At 43.5% G+C, this 16,036-nt stretch overlaps 1 protein-coding gene across 1 annotated transcript in view; it reads right to left on the bottom strand.

Annotated features, from left to right (window-relative positions):
* Positions 1 to 16,036, bottom strand: part of LOC133123472 (potassium voltage-gated channel subfamily H member 7-like) — a 99,424-nt gene that overhangs the window by 44,359 nt on the left and 39,029 nt on the right. Inside the window, exon 4 of the mRNA XM_061233938.1 lies at positions 1,958 to 2,386. Within this exon, the coding sequence (XP_061089922.1) occupies positions 1,958 to 2,386 (429 nt within the window). The remainder of the gene's footprint in view (positions 1 to 1,957; positions 2,387 to 16,036) is intronic.

Raw genomic sequence — 16,036 nt, 5'->3', positions numbered from 1 at the left:
TCACACCTGTAGAATTTTGTTGAGGGCACAGTCATACTTTGTCACGCAGTATTGATTGGAAAGCCAGATGGAACACTGAGATTCACTGTCATGGATACACTAGGTTACACCAGGCATAGAGACGACAGAACCTCATCACAGACCTTAGCCTAAGTATAAATGCAAAACTTTGCGAGACACTTTCATTTTTGTCGCACCACACTTGTCAAAATGGCTGTTCGACAAAGTATAAATCAGGCTAAAGAAATTCTTGGGAGGCTGGAGGGCAGTTGCCACATGCATTTCTTGCAAGTAACTTTCTCCTTGGTTATTATTTGTCTCCAATGGCATAGAAGTCCAAATGGCACTCATGAGGTCTGTTGGAGTTATAATTTTGAAACATGAGCTTTATTTTTAGGCTACCTAACGGTATACCCTCCAGACGAAACAATGAGACGGCTTGTTCATCAGTCTCTTTAAAATAAAATCGAGACTAAATGATGTAGTGAACTTATAACACAATTTTCTTATTACTTATATAATTATATATCTGTGTAGCTTTGGCTGCTTGGTAGCCCAGAGGACTACTACATGTATTTATGATTTGTCCACCCCGATGTACACTGATACTTGTTTTCATGAACAGAATTACTAATGCATGGAATAGCTCAAAAGGACTTTCTGTGGAAGCAGAGGCCCTTGGGTGTTTAAGGTCTAAGATCACGCTGTAAACAGAGCTGGATACTGTATAGAGTGTGGACTTCATGGCTAAATTGGTCATCTCACATTATTGAATTTCTTATCCATTTATGTTCTTAAGATCCATGCAGTCATTGGTCAAAGTGCTATGGTCCTCCATTACTGAAATGGCTGGTAATTTGTTTGGCACTGTGTTTATGGCAATAAATGGTCATTTAAATGGAAAGCTATAGACTATTTTAGCTTCAAATTAGCATTTTGAACTTGGAATGATGACTATTTTATTAACATCTGAATTCAGCGGTAGTAATCACAAATTGAAGGACCAGTGTTTGTTGCATTGCGTGGGACAAGCTCATATTTTATTTATAAAATGAAATTAAAAAAGAACTGCAATATCTTTGCTATTATGAGTCATAACAACTGAAATAGCTGTTCAGGAAAACTGGCCAAAGGGGGTACAGACACACAGAATTCATGTTTCATTGATGTTCAATCAAATAAAAGTTAAAAGCAAGCTACTTTTTTGTGTTCATGCAGGTTTATGTACAGTGGGCTCCGGAATTATTGGCATAACCCTTGATAAATATGCACAAAAAATTCTGTAAACTAAAAAAAATAATACAGTTATTATAAGCTTTATTTATATATAATTCTGGAGCCCACTGCAAGTATAGTGCATTAGAGGAGCAGGCTGTAGGTTCACATTATAGGACAGGTCTTCTTTATTTCTACGACCAAGAGCCTCCCCTTGACAACATATTCTCCAATATACTCGCATTCCAAATGATGCAAAGCAAGAGCACTTTAACTTCAACTCTTGGTTTAGGCTTTTTCAAACGTGCATGCAGCAGACAATCCAATAATGCAAAAAGCTTGCGCATGCAGCTCGCTATTACCTTTGATATTGCGACCATTGTCTGAAATGCAGCATCATCGTGTTGAAGAGAAGGGAGAGGAATACATAAACTATAGGCAAAGGCAGGTGATAGACTTTTTTTTCCTCTGTCAGAAGATCGGACATAAAACGGACTATAACCCCTGTCTTCATTATTTATAGCTGGGTAATATCATTTCGGTGTCATCTGCATAGGTGAAATACTACAATATGAGACATAAATTATATAGCAAGAGAGTACCAATCAGTCACAGTGATGTCTGCAGCACACAGTGCATAATGAACTTGTGCGAAAAGGTTATCCTTAATTCAAAGGCATAGTCTGCACTCTCAGAGGGTACTGTGAGCAGAGTGTTAATGATGCGGATCTGAGCACCGTACCTTCGCTGGCATGACGGTCTCTGAACACGGCCTTGCAGTTGGAGCTCAGGCCCTCGATGTCCTGCACCGAGGAGGCCCGCCTCATGCTACATACGGTCTCCTGGGAGACGGTGTGGGCGAGGCAGGTGGTGGACTGGGGCTGATCTGGGTACAGCCTGCCCCACTGCCTCTTGGGAGAAGACCGGTCGAGGGGCTCGGAGGCGCCAAGCGGGGCGGGGCTCTGGCTGGAGCCGATGAGCGCCCGGGTGTCATCGACGTCGGAGGGGCTGCAGCTCTCTTTGGTGACGGATTTGAAGTCCTCCATGGCAACGGAGCGGTCGCTGAATTTGGGAGAGTCTATCATCACGGCGTCTGGATCCTCCTGTGGGAGTTTGCTGACGCCCAGAAGATTCAAGGCAGGGAGACGAAACCGGAAAAACCGTCCCTTTCCTAAAGGAGAGGAAAAATTTAACACTATGTTATGTGGCCCTATACAGCATGCAGATACACTACCCTCGTATAAAATTATTCTAAAAATAGCACAGCTGTCTGATACTCTATGTACTATAGCATATACCAATGGTTTTCAATCTTTTTGGGCCCAAGGCACACCAGTTATGAAACCAGAACCTCAAGGCACACCAATTTACAATCATAGTAATCTATTATGAAGAATGACACACATGTTATGATTATGTTATTTAACCTATATCCTATATCGCACATAGGTTACACTAGACTGTCAATGATTATCAAGCAGGTTGACTTGCAAATGTGAATGAATCTACCATGGCCATGGAGTTTTAATTTTTTTTTTTTTGTAAAAAGAAAATGTTATTTTTCAAATTCTGCGTTTACATGTGTGGAACACGTAAGAACACATTTTCACGGAGTATACATCTACAACACATGCCCCTACACATTTATATATCACACAATTTAGCCAACATAACTAGCTTCTCTGTTTTGTGCTGATAGCTAGCCACTAAATTAAAAGATTATTGCTAATTGAGGTGTCCGTTTACAAACAACCATTTCAGCATGTCACCTAGTAGCTAGTAACGTTAAAAATCTGCCAAAACATTCGAGAGCTTATGGCTATCAGATACCATTTCACAATTTGTAAATGCAAATAGCTTTGTTGGCATGACAAACGCGCTTACCTTCGGAGTCCTAAAATGACCTATTATACCTTTAAAAAAGATACCGAAAATATACCAACTAGTTTTCGACTTCATACAAATTAAGCGTTCTTACTTAGAATCTTGCAATGCTATCCATGCCTATGCAAATATATATATTTTATTAAATATAAAAACATTTTGCGTAGCCTAATCATTCAACGTTTGGCAGGTAGTCTTGGGCATGCCCAATCACCGTTTTAAATTAATACTCCGCCTGCAGTTTGCCAAGGAGTGACCTAAGGCCAGCTGTGCGATACGAGTACATCATGGTTTTATTTATTAACCACGAGTTTGTCATGCCAATAAAGCTATTTCCACGTACAAATTGTGAAATGGCATCTGATACAACTGTGATTGGTACAGTACCATTACCTCGAGATAGCTAATAGGCATAAGCTCTCTAAAGTTTTGGCAGATTGTTAGCTACTAGGTGACATGCTGAAATGTTTGTTTGTGAATGGACTCTCGATGAGCTATAATCTTTTAATTTAGTGGCTAGCTATTATCAGCACAAAACAGAGAAGCTATGTTGGCTAAATTGTGTGATATAGTTTTGTAATGTGTAGCCCAAGATGATGTTGGCGTTTGGAAATTGCACATAGGCAGTTACAGCACGGGTGTAGCTAAAAAATGTAAGGTGAACTGAGAATGACGAATATGAAGTGCCAAGATAAAAAATAATCAAAACCGGACTTAGCCATCTGCCTAGCCTAGTTTTGATCAGAAGTCAACCAAAATGTGTAATCATAGCAACATGCTGAAACAGTAGCCACCTTGCAGTCTGAAGTAGTTAGTGCCAGCAAAATAAAGTTTTATTTTGAGGGTGAATTGGCCAAAAATATTAACAACCCATACTTTATCTTTGGTAAAAGACTATGGTCTTTGCCTCCACATTGTGTGTTAAAACCGTGTAATGACAATTATTCCTTATGGATATTTATTTTCCTGCATTCTGTCTCTCTTTATCTGCATAATTTCATTTATACTCAGTTCCCTAAAGAGCAAACTAAACAAAAGTCTAAACTAGCTTTTAGGGAATGTGGTCATCATCCATGAACCTCATGCAAAATTTGCAGTGAATTCATTGTACTATATTGTGAAAGATACCTTTCTTTTTTTTTAATCTCAAAAACTATGCAGGCAATATCACTATGCCCTAAATATGCCTCAGGTTTTTGAATGCCAGGAATTTCCACCCTGGTTTCAAGAGGCATCACTCATCCGTCATTATATTAAGCAAAATGGGCAAGCCAAGCAGTGCTTCTTGGAACCAGAAATGGGTGGGAATATTGAGTTACATGTAAATTTGTTGTGGAGAGTAAAATATTTTTATTGACTCATACATATTGGTGGTAAACCGCTTTATGATATGAGTGTCTCATCTCATTACTGTCTAGTCAGACCATTTCAGTAATTAAAAATCTATTACTGTGTATACATGCGTCATCGTACACAGGCCCATTATACATTGTATTTACTAAGTTATTTTCCCCGAAATGACTGGAATGTTGTTTCTGGCTTCCCCACACGTTGTTCAATCTGTTGGTCACATGCTATTATTAATTAGACACATTCCACTGTAGCTATTTTTAAACACTGCTTGATCAAGCAAATCCCAGACCTCCCTGTGGTATGTTTTCCCCTTTTTGGCATCTAATTATTTTTCTGAGATTTCAGAAAATGTATTGACAGAGAAATTACAACCATTTGAGATGCATGACACATTGAAAATGTTGACAGTAGTCTAGCATTATGAAAGCAGGCCTGTAACTCAGGCCTGTGCAGATCCCAGTAGGGGAACAGCTGTGGTTTCTTTGAGCAACTAACCTGAATTACTTCAGTAAATATCCAGGCTCAACTATATAAATCCGTTGAAAGCAAAAATTGTATTTAATTGTTCTGAACAAAGGCATCATCTAAAAAAAATGAATAGCCTACTGTAAAATCTTTAAAGTAAACACATCACCATACCGTGCATAATTTCACTGACGAAGTAGAACAGATGTTTAATGATCCCATGATGGCTCGTAAAATGAATTAATTCAAATGTTAAGCTCTGTTAAAAGACACAGCGTGTGCTGGGTGACTTGGGTGTCCATATAGCCATTCATTAACGATAGAGCAGAGGGAGTGAAAACTGCACTGAGAAATATGAGGCTCCTATCAGTCAGCGCCGCTTTTGGTGAGTGTGGCTGCCAGCGCTTATTACCCTGTTGCACGCGCAACTGCTATGACACCCCAGTCACATAATATGCCCGTCACACTCAGCCATTCTGTAGCGCGGTACGTTGAAAGGGCCTGTTAGAGCTGGATGTACGCTGTCTCCGGCAGAATGCCTCTCTTTCACTGTGATGGTGAGGGATACATGTTGCAGTGTACCTTTGTGCCTCTGTATGAATCGATATGAATCCCTGGATATGTAGTTACTGTGGAGTAAATTGAAGAATATTGTATCTTTGTTTTGGTGCCCATTGGCACAAATCTACAGAACACTGTCAAACTGAAATAATAATTATGCATCATGTTAGTCAGAGAGAGAAATACAAATAAGCTATGGTTATATAAACAAATACAGAAAAAAATAAAAGCCATAAAGATTGTGAAATCTATTAGAAATGTCTCTAGGTTCTGTTTTGTCTAGCATTATGCAATTTTATTGCTGTTCATAAAAAGATTGAGAAGGTATCCCTGCTATATTTCACAGCAGGTGAAGGTGACTGTGTGCTTCAAACCTTTTTGATTCTTCATTTTAATTTTGACACTTGGCAGGTATGCAGAGAGTCATTTTTACATATTATTATGTTCACAGAATAAGTGAAAATTCTTTACTGCTACTGAACCTTCTTCAGGTCATCAGGTGTGGCTTGAACACAAGTGCATTTAATGCACACTCAACACAATGTTCATTTAATTCAGAATGCCTGTTACAACATGCCAGCTCATGAAGGTCATCCACCTTAAATATATCAGTCCATACAATCTGTCCTTGGTTAATATTTCCTAAGGTAGAAATACTGTATGGAAGCAAAACTACAAAACCAATATTTACCCTGTATATCACAACGGATATTGACAAGTGAGGACTAAGAGTAGAATTAATGAAATTCTAATGAATTCTGAGTAGACTGACAGCTAGAAAATCATGACGCAGTTTCCTTAATCAAGGCTGATAATAGCGCTCATTAACACAGCCTAATTAGAGAAACTCCACTCCTTCCCTCCATCCCCTCAAGTATGACCCAGAGTGATATTTAATTGCCACATTGACTTACTCTTGTAAACAGTGAATGTTATAAGAGTAGTGGCTTGGGAAATATGAACAAATAATATGTGGCATTCAACACTAAATGATATGCAAATCTTAGAATGCACACATATGGCAAATGGCTAATCATTGATGCACACGGAATCTTTGTAATGGCTCAACTGGTTTATTTTCAACTGGTACATGGTCACACATGACGAAGACGGTTTATTGGTTCATGTCGGGGGAAAAAGGAGAACCGACATCTACATATATATACATTGATAGCGACAGAGCCTTCCGCGTCAGTGGGCTAACTGGCCTGTTACACTGCATTACTCGTTCCACTGTCTTCTACCATCTCAGCTGGAATGGGAGCATTAAATTCATGGTCCATTTATTGAAAACAATTAAAAGGCTGGGACTAGGTCTAAACAGTAATAATAAATGACACAATGCATATCTTACTTAAAAGCTCCATGATTTTGCTCATTGTGCATGTCGTTAAAAAATAAACATGCATAGATGTTACACACTTTGCTACAATTTATGATAAAAACTATGAGGTAAACCTTCTTCACTTTATTAGGAACAACTGTACACCAGCTCGGAATGCAAATATCTAATTAGCTAATCATGTGGCAGCAACTCAATGCATAAAAGCATGCAGACATGGTAAAGAGGTTCACTTTTTGTTCAGATCAAACATCAGAATGGGGAATAAATGGCTAACTTAATTTGACCATGGAATGATTTCTGGTTCGAGACTGGGTGGTTTGAGTATCTCAGAAATTGAATATCTCTTGGGATTTTCATGCAGTTTCTAGAGTTTACAGAGAATGGTGCTAAAAACAAAAAGACATCCAGTGAGCAGCAGGTCTATGGGCAGAAACGCCTTGCTAATGTCACAGGATAATGGCTCAACTGGTTCAAGCTGACAGGAAGGTGACAGAAACTGACAATAACCAAGCCTTACAACAGTTGAATGCAGAAAAGTGGTATACAGAACACACAACCTAATCACCAAATGTCAAACCTTAAAGTGGCATTTCTTAGCCTCGTAATAGCTTCCTTGACTTTCATTTGCACAACTCTGTTCCTCACTGTTGACAAATGCCAATAACAGACTCCAAAAGTCTAGAATCAAGACTAGTGCTTCACAGTTAGCATTTTAAAGGATTGGATGGATTGAAATCTGAAGAAAAGGTACGACTGTAGCCATCTCAATAACCCATTGAGATGGCTATCTATTTTAAAAGGGAGCCCTGGCCAAGGCAAGCAGAGATTACAACAGAAAATTCAATACAATAAAAAAGCACAACACAAATAGATACATTTATACAATCTTAAGTAAAACAGCTGCAGACCTCAGTTTTTAATATCTGAAGTAAACTTAAAATCACCGACAGGGATGAAATGATCCAGTTTAATATCTTTCTGGAGCTGATTCCAGGACCGTGGTGCATAACAACTAAAAGCCACCTTCCCAAATTCTGTGGAGAGACGAGGCACAGTAAAAAGTGGCAGGTTCTGGGAGCGGAGGTTAGAGGAGCTTGTTTTCCAATTAAAGCACGGTTGTGCTGTAAATGCTGAAGACGCGGAGCACCTTGCAGACCGGGATCAGGGGATTATACTCCATTGCGCACGCATTTACTTGTTGCTATGATAGAAAAATATAATTGCACTGGATAATGAGATTTGATTCCCCCCATTATCCCTAAAATAATGAGTCTGTGATGAAAGCATATTTCATGGGTTAGTGTGCTTTTGTTGTTTCAGGGAGACGCCTCGTCTGAATGTGCTGATGGGTCTTGGGGACTGAACACTATACCTATTAGACTGTGTTTACCTCACACACATGCTAATTTGTCCCCTCCTTCATTCTGGCCCTCAAACACAGTCCCCCCCACTGTGAGGACATCAGTCTTAGAGCCCATCAAACAGCTCTGATTATCTTTGTAGCTAACACACAGAAAAGCATACAACATCACATGCGCGTGCACACACACGCACACACCACACTCAAGCATGCACACACACACTTTTTTTCTAAAACATCACTGGGGGGCTAAGCCAACATCATTCTAGCATTATTTGTTAAATAACCTTGGTTATGACTCATACCGTATGAGATCCCCTTTTTGTAGATGTCTAGTAATGCAGTGTTCTCCAGTGAGATTGGTAAATAAGCACATATGCACACACACAGCACCTCCTGCCATGGACACTCCAGGGCCCCCATTTCACAGTTGTACTACTACATTATGCCATATTGTGATGTGTTTTGCAACACTGTGTTGTTTTGTCTTGCAGCTTCACTTGGTAAGTAGCAGTCCTCTGGCATCCCTTTTACATTTACATGTCTTGACGTATGCTAAAGGGGGGGGGAGGTGGGGGTGGTAAGTAAACATCACCCTCAGTGCAATTACACCATGCCTTTACTGTTTTACGTCATATTTACCACAGGAAAAAAAAGAGAGATTCTAGAAATTACAAGAAATCTAACTGAGGATATACTGCAAACCTGTAAACACCTGATAAATGACATAGCTCCCGGACAGTGGAGATGTAGTGCTACCTCCCTGTCATTGTGATATCCATCACAGCCAGAGAACAGCCCCAGCATGTCCGTTGCTGTTCACACAGACCCACCACTCATGGGAATGTCATATTTTTCATTTGCGTTTGAGAGGCAAAAAATAACTTCACACATGATAATATTTCAAATATTTCACATTCACATGATGTGAATAGGGGATGTAAGGAGAGATTTGTCAGCACTAAAATGTGGAATTTTTAATACTTGATGCCCTGGGCATAGAGAGACATGCAGTAAACTGAGCCATAGGTTGAAAAGAAATACAGCTGCTAAATGACTTTCAGACAGGGGTTCTGTCCATGGACAGTATTCCAATATCCAGATAAGCGTGAATGATCTTTTATTCATGTAACAGCCAATTATGGATTCTCTCGTTTGGCAAAAGCACTTGGAGAAAGCTGGGAGGGGGCCGTTTTCTGACTGCGTGCAGAGCCAACGAGGGATTCCTGTCCAATTAATGTGAACCAGAGATGACCTTGCTCCGTACCGTGAGACATTACATCAGAGAGGGAGCCAATGGAAACTTGCTGCTGGACAGCAAGATTTAACCACAAAGGATTTGCCATACAAGCCCTGACATGAAAATATAAAATACTCCCTTGGCCAAGATTTTTAATTCAGCTAGTTTCTATTTTGTTATTATTTTATTGCTCTTATTCAAGACAATTGTCCATAAGCTCCGGGCTTGAGGAGAAATGGTATTGTTCCACCTGACTTGAATTAGAATTTTTTTTTTTTTTTACATATGTTCAGTCCCATTCAAAAGTATTGGAACAGCAAGGCCAATTCCTTTGCAAAATACTGAATACACTTGGAGTTGAGATTAAAAGATGAACATTTCAGCTTTTATTTCACTTTTATAACACTTAAGATTTGGTAGCATATCCCTTGCTTGCAATAGCTGCATCAAGCCTGCGACCCATTGACATCACATGTTCGATGTCTGTTGCTCAGTTCCCCAGCTGTTTATTTCCTTTTTCAGGACATTCCAAGTTGTTATACAAGTTATCCCCAATGCTTGTGCAATGGTTTCTAAACTTCAAAATGACTTGTTTTTCTCCCAAAGACAGCTCTCTGGTCTTCACGTTGGTTTATCTTTTCTAACACAAATGCAGTCCTCAGGAGGCAAATCCCAAGGCTAAAACCAAGAGTAGACATTCAGAACTATTTCTTGCTTAACTGCTTAGCAGGACACATCTGGGCAACAAGAAACACCTGTCAGTGACATGTTCCAATACCTTTGCTCACCTAAAAATTGGGTGGACTGATATAAAAGGTGATATATGTTCTAAGTTGTTTAACAGATCTAGATTAAAAAAAAAAAAAACAGGAAATAATGCCATGAAATTTGGATCTGTCATTTTATGTACATCTTTTGAACTCAAACTCAATTGTCTTCAGAGTATAGTAAAAACAAAGGAATTGACCTTTCTGTTCCAATATCTTTGGAGGGGGCTGTATAACCTACTAACTCAGTGGATATTGATATTATGGACCTTCCACAGCTGCAGAATTGCCATTATTAAAAGAAAAATGGGAAGTGCCAATGTACCAAGGTCCATCTACCCCACACCCACAGTATTTGTCTGGGACAGCAGTGTTGTCTACATTCTGGCTAAGCAAACAAAGAGCTGCTGCAGTTCAGGAAATGAAGGATAATAAACCTCCAGCGGTTGGGTGCATATGAGAAGCAGACGGGGGCACTGCCCTGTGTTGAAGGAGAGCACACTGCAGAGCAGCACAGGAAAGGGTCCAAAATTAACACCCGCAAAGTGCCAAATGGGGGTAAATATTCTCTCTGGCAGATTACTAATGCAGGCCACTCTGGTGTGTAAGGAGCCCACATTTTTATTTTTAGGTGGAATTGCACCAATATTGGGTGGAGAGAAATTAAAACGTAATTCATTCTAAATTAACATTACGCGATATTAGTTAATGACTTAACAAAGCCTGCCATGACATTAATGACAAAGTAACCAAAGTACTGATGACGAATACTATTAAAATGTTTGTTCGAAGCATTTTGGATCCTCTCTGAATCTAAAATTGTATCTTAAATCTGTCTGATTTAGTTTTTTTAGTTTTTTTAAATTTAGTTAAGTTAAATTAAGTTACTTACTTAATATCTAAGGGTGCTTTCACACATGCCTTGTTTAGTACAGTTGAGTTGAACCCTGATGCGATTACCAACTTGTTGCGGTTCGTTTGGGCAGGTGTGAGCACAGCAGTCACACTCTGGTGCGGACCAAAACAAGCGGGCCAAGACCGCCTAGAGAGGGTGGTCTTGGAGGACTTCCAAGCGAACTCTGGAGCGGTTTCTTTGTCGCGAGAAAGCAATTGACTCAAAGAACCAAAAAAAACAAATCCGCTGTGCAAAACTCTACATGTGACGGGATGCTTTCGCATTGAATCGCGGGGCAGCACATTCTGCTTGTAGCATTAGCTACTAGGCATCTGGAAACAGTGAGAAAGACAACACATCCTATAGAGGAAGATTGCACTCTTCAATTAAGCCCACAGGTATTCGATTTGATTGAGATATAGCAGGAGAGATGGCCATTGCAGAACATAGATTTTGTTGTCATAGAACCATTTCTGTGTAGATTTTGAGGTATGCTTTGGGACATTGCCTTGCTGGAATGTTGACCTACAGCCAAGTCTCAGCCATGTGGTAGAGGCAACCAGATTTTCAGGCAAAATTGCCTGATATTTGGATTTGGTGGAATTCCTTTTACCATAGAGTTTAAGCAGTGCCCTTGGGCCTCTGGAATTAAAGAAAGAAGAAACAACAACAAAAAACTGTGCATAAACGTGAGCACTCAAACCCCAAACGGGGGGGAAACCCAAAATAAACGTACAACCAAGTGTAAAATACTAGGCACCGAAAATAAAACATCAGGAGTCGCAGCTCCGGAAAACTTAGAAATAAAAGTACATACCCGGGACACAGTCCCTTACCTACGGACTCACACGAGCCGAAAAATAAAAGTAAACAAGGAAACTCAACCCCAAGGAAGGTGTTCGCATAAGGCACACTGCCAGCGAGCAGAACCCCTTCCTTACCTATATTGATAGTTTTGCGATTCGAAAAAGGCTCAGAAAGAACCGATACCCAGCACAATACCCGACTCAACTACCAGAGTCTACCGTGTGCTATACCAGCTTGGGTGACAGAGCGTAAGTGTACACCGACGCAAAGACCAATGGAAAATGAGAGCTTTAAATACTCTCCAGAGGTAGGTACCTGGCTGGCACTAATCACTACCAGGTGAAGGTAATAAAGCACCCCCCTGGTGGCCACAGCCGGTACTCCCTCCCAACCCTGACAGGACCCCCCTACTAAGGGGCGGCCCCAGACGCACCTTCAGCCCCCCGCCTGCGGAACTTGTGAATGAGCTCCGGGTCCAAAATGTCCCTAGAGGGAACCCAGCAACGCTCCTCAGGGCTATAGCCCTCCCAGTCCACGAGGTACTGTTTACCCCTGCCCACGCGGCGCTCAGCCAAGATGCGATGCACCGTATAGGCCGGCCCCCCGTCAACTAGTCGTTGTGGCAGCGGAGGGGTCTCCACCGGGGCCAGCACGCTAGTGAGTACCGGTTTCAGGCGAGAAACGTGGAAGGTGGCGTGAATCCTCATGGACCGGGGTAGTTGGAGTTTCACCGTCACCGGGTTGATTTTCTTAATAATTTTGAACGGACCCACATAGCGGGGAGCGAGCTTACGGGACTCAACCCGTAATGGTAGATCTCAAGTGGATAGCCACACTCTCTGCCCTACCCTGTAGGAGGGAGCTGACCGGCGCCGCCTGTCGGCCAGCCTCTTCTGGGTGGCCGTAGCGCGTAAGAGTGCAGCCCGTACTTTGCTCCAGGTGCTACGACACCGCCGAACAAAGGCCTCCTCAGCACCTCAGCCCCCCTCTCCAGCTCCGGGAACAGTGGTGGCGCATACCCAAATTGAGCCTCAAAGGGCAAGAGCCCAGTGGAGGCGATGCGCAGAGTGTTCTGCGCATACTCGGCCCACGCGAGCTGACGACTCCAGGATGTGGGGTTGGCCGCGGCTAAGTGTGTTTCCGAGCGTCTGGTTCGTGCATTCCGTCTGCCCATTGGTCTCGGGGTGAAAGCCCGATGAGAGGCTCACCATGGCCCCTAGCAAGGAGCAGAACGCACGCCAGAACCGAGACGCGAACTGGGGACCACGGTCAGACACCACGTCCTGGGGTAGACCATGTAGTCTAAAAACGTGATCGACCACCAACCGTGCAGTCTCAACTGCTGACGGTAATTTGGGTAGTGCCATAAAATGAGCTGCCTTTGAAAACTGGTCGACCACCACCAAGATCACTGTGTTGCCCTCTGACGGCGGCAACCCCGTAATAAAATCTAGGGCCATGTGACTCCAAGGGCGTCTCGGAACGGGCAATGGCTGTAATAGCCCTGAGGGAGGCTGGTGTGAACCCTTGCTGCGTGCGCAGACCGGACAGGCAGCCACAAACTCGCGGACATCTCTTTCCATCCCGGGCCACCAGAACCGTCTGGACAAAAAATCCTTGGTGCAGTGAACCCCAGGATGCCCTGCTAACCGGGACGCATGTCCCCACTGCAACACCTGGGACCGAACCCCAGCTGGCACGAAGAGACGATGCGGTGGACCCCCCCATGGGTCCGGCTCAAGGCGCAAAGCCCTCCGGACCGCTGACTCCACCTCCCAGATCACTGGTGCTACTGTTGATAGGTTGGGGAATGTGCTCCCCGTCAGTGTTGTCAAATACCCGAGAAAGGGCATCAGGTTTGGTGTTTTTCGACCTGGGACGGTAGGTCATGATAAAAGAAAAGCGTGTAAAAAACAGTGCCCAGTGGGCTTGACGTGAGTTACGTGTTTTGGCAGTCTGTATGTACTCTAGATTTTTGTGGTCCGTCCACACTGTGAATGGATGCTCCGCCCCCTCCAACCAGTGACGCCACTCCTCCAGAGCTAATTTAACTGCCAGCAGTTCCCTGTCTCCCACATCGTAATTTCTCTCGGCCGGGGACAGTGACCGAGAGAAAAACGCACAGGGATGTACCTCTTGATCTAGGGGGGACCGTTGAGACAAAACAGCGCCTACTCCCAGCTCAGAGGCGTCGACCTCCACAATAAAGGGGTTGGGGTTTATTAAGATAGGTTCCATACAGAACCTTCTTTTTAACTCCATGAATGCCACCTCTGCCCGGGGATTCCACCCAAAGCGTGCTGAAGCAGTTTTCTTGGTCAGCGCAGTGATGGGCGCGACCACTGTGCTAAAATTTCTAATGAACCGGCGGTAAAAATTAGCGAATCCTAAGAACCTCTGCACCTGTTTTATAGATGCAGGAGTAGGCCAATCCCTGACGGCCGCTATTTTTGCGGGGTCCATCTCAACTTTTCCCCGAGACACAATAAATCTGAGGAACGAAACAGTATCTGCGTGAAAAACACATTTCTCCGCCTTGACAAACAGGCGGGCTCCTAACAGACGCGTGAGGACTAGGTTAACGTGCCGAATGTGTTCAGAGAGATTGTTGGAGAATATTAAAATATCATCCAGATATACATACACAAATTTCTCCAACATCTCCCTAAGCGCATCATTCACCAGCGCCTGAAATACTGCAGGGGCATTAGTGAGACCAAACGGCATGGCCCAATATTCATAATGCCCGGTGTGTGTATTAAATGCCGTTTTCCATTCATCACCCTCACGTATGCGAACAAGATTGTAAGCATTACGGAGGTCGAGTTTGGTGAACACGGACGCTGACTGCAGGCGCTCAAATGCGGAGTTCATCAGTGGCAGGGGGTATCTATTCTTGATGGTTATCGCATTTAGACCCCTATAATCAATGCAGGGTCTAAGACTCCTGTCCTTCTTTTTCACAAAAAAGAATCCTGCCCCTGCCGGTGACGTAGATGGTGTAATAAACCCGTTAGCCAATGCGTTGCGAATATATTCATTCATGGCCTCGCTCTCCGGCGCCGACAACAAATATAGCGACCCCCTAGGCGGAGTGGTACCAGGGAATAGCTCGATGGCGCAGTCGTATGAGCGGTGCGGAGGTAACGTAGTGGCCCGTTGTTTACTAAATACCTCCGCTACCTCCCTATATTCCCTGGGTATGTTAGGGGGAAGAGGAAATGTAATGGCCCCTATCATCCGACCCTCATCCCCACTGTCGGAAACGCATCTTTCTGAGTCCCGGTCAGTGACGTCACTGCCGTCCTCCTCGTCCATGGGCGGGTACCAATCGCAGGTAGAATCCCATTCCACCTGCTCCGCCATGTCCCGAGGACTAATCTGAGAGCTGGGGAACCCCCTAGCCTCCCCTTCGTCTACCTCAGAGCCTATGTCAGTCTCTACAGGGGGAACTGCGGAGGTGTGCGTCTGTTCTGAGTGGTTGGTGCAATACGGACCCCATCGGGACACCGGATGACTCCGGTCTCCCCAGTTTATTCGGGGTTGATGTTTAGCTAACCACCCATGACCTAAAACGATCGGGTATGCTGGACACTCCACCAAAAAAAAAAAATGCGTTCCCGGTGCCCCCGAAACGGAATCCGCATAACCACCCGCTCAGTCATCTGACGAACAACCCCGGACCCCAGCGGACGACCGTCAAGCGCCGTGATGGCCTGGGGTTGTGGCAGGACCCGGACCTGCAGTCTCTGCTGTTGAACCCACTGACGGTCAATGAAATTATCAACCACCCCGGAATCAATAAAAGCGTCTGCCCTAGCCCCACCTCCCTTCCACATTAGGTGGACGGGAAGAAACGTGCGAAAGCTAATGCCTCTAACCAGTCCCACTAGTGACTTTCGCTCCCCTAGTGGGACTGCTCTTTTACTCTCAGATCGGGGCAGTCCCTAACTAAATGCCCGGGTCTTCTGCAAAAGAAGCACAACCCTTCTTTCCAGGGACGCCTCTTAAGATGCGTCAGGTTAGCCCCGTCTAGCTGCATCGGCTCCTCCCCCGTATGTGTGCCTTGACGGCCCTCCGTACTGACAGCCCTGCCCGGAGAAGGCGGAATCGGCCAGTTCAACCCGCCCCTTCTGCCCGCTCT

The sequence above is a fragment of the Conger conger genome, chromosome 3 (genome assembly GCF_963514075.1).
Source record: "Conger conger chromosome 3, fConCon1.1, whole genome shotgun sequence".
NCBI lineage: Eukaryota > Metazoa > Chordata > Actinopteri > Anguilliformes > Congridae > Conger > Conger conger.
The sequence above is the reverse complement of the archived record's forward strand: the minus strand, read 5'-3'. Positions and strand labels throughout refer to the sequence as shown.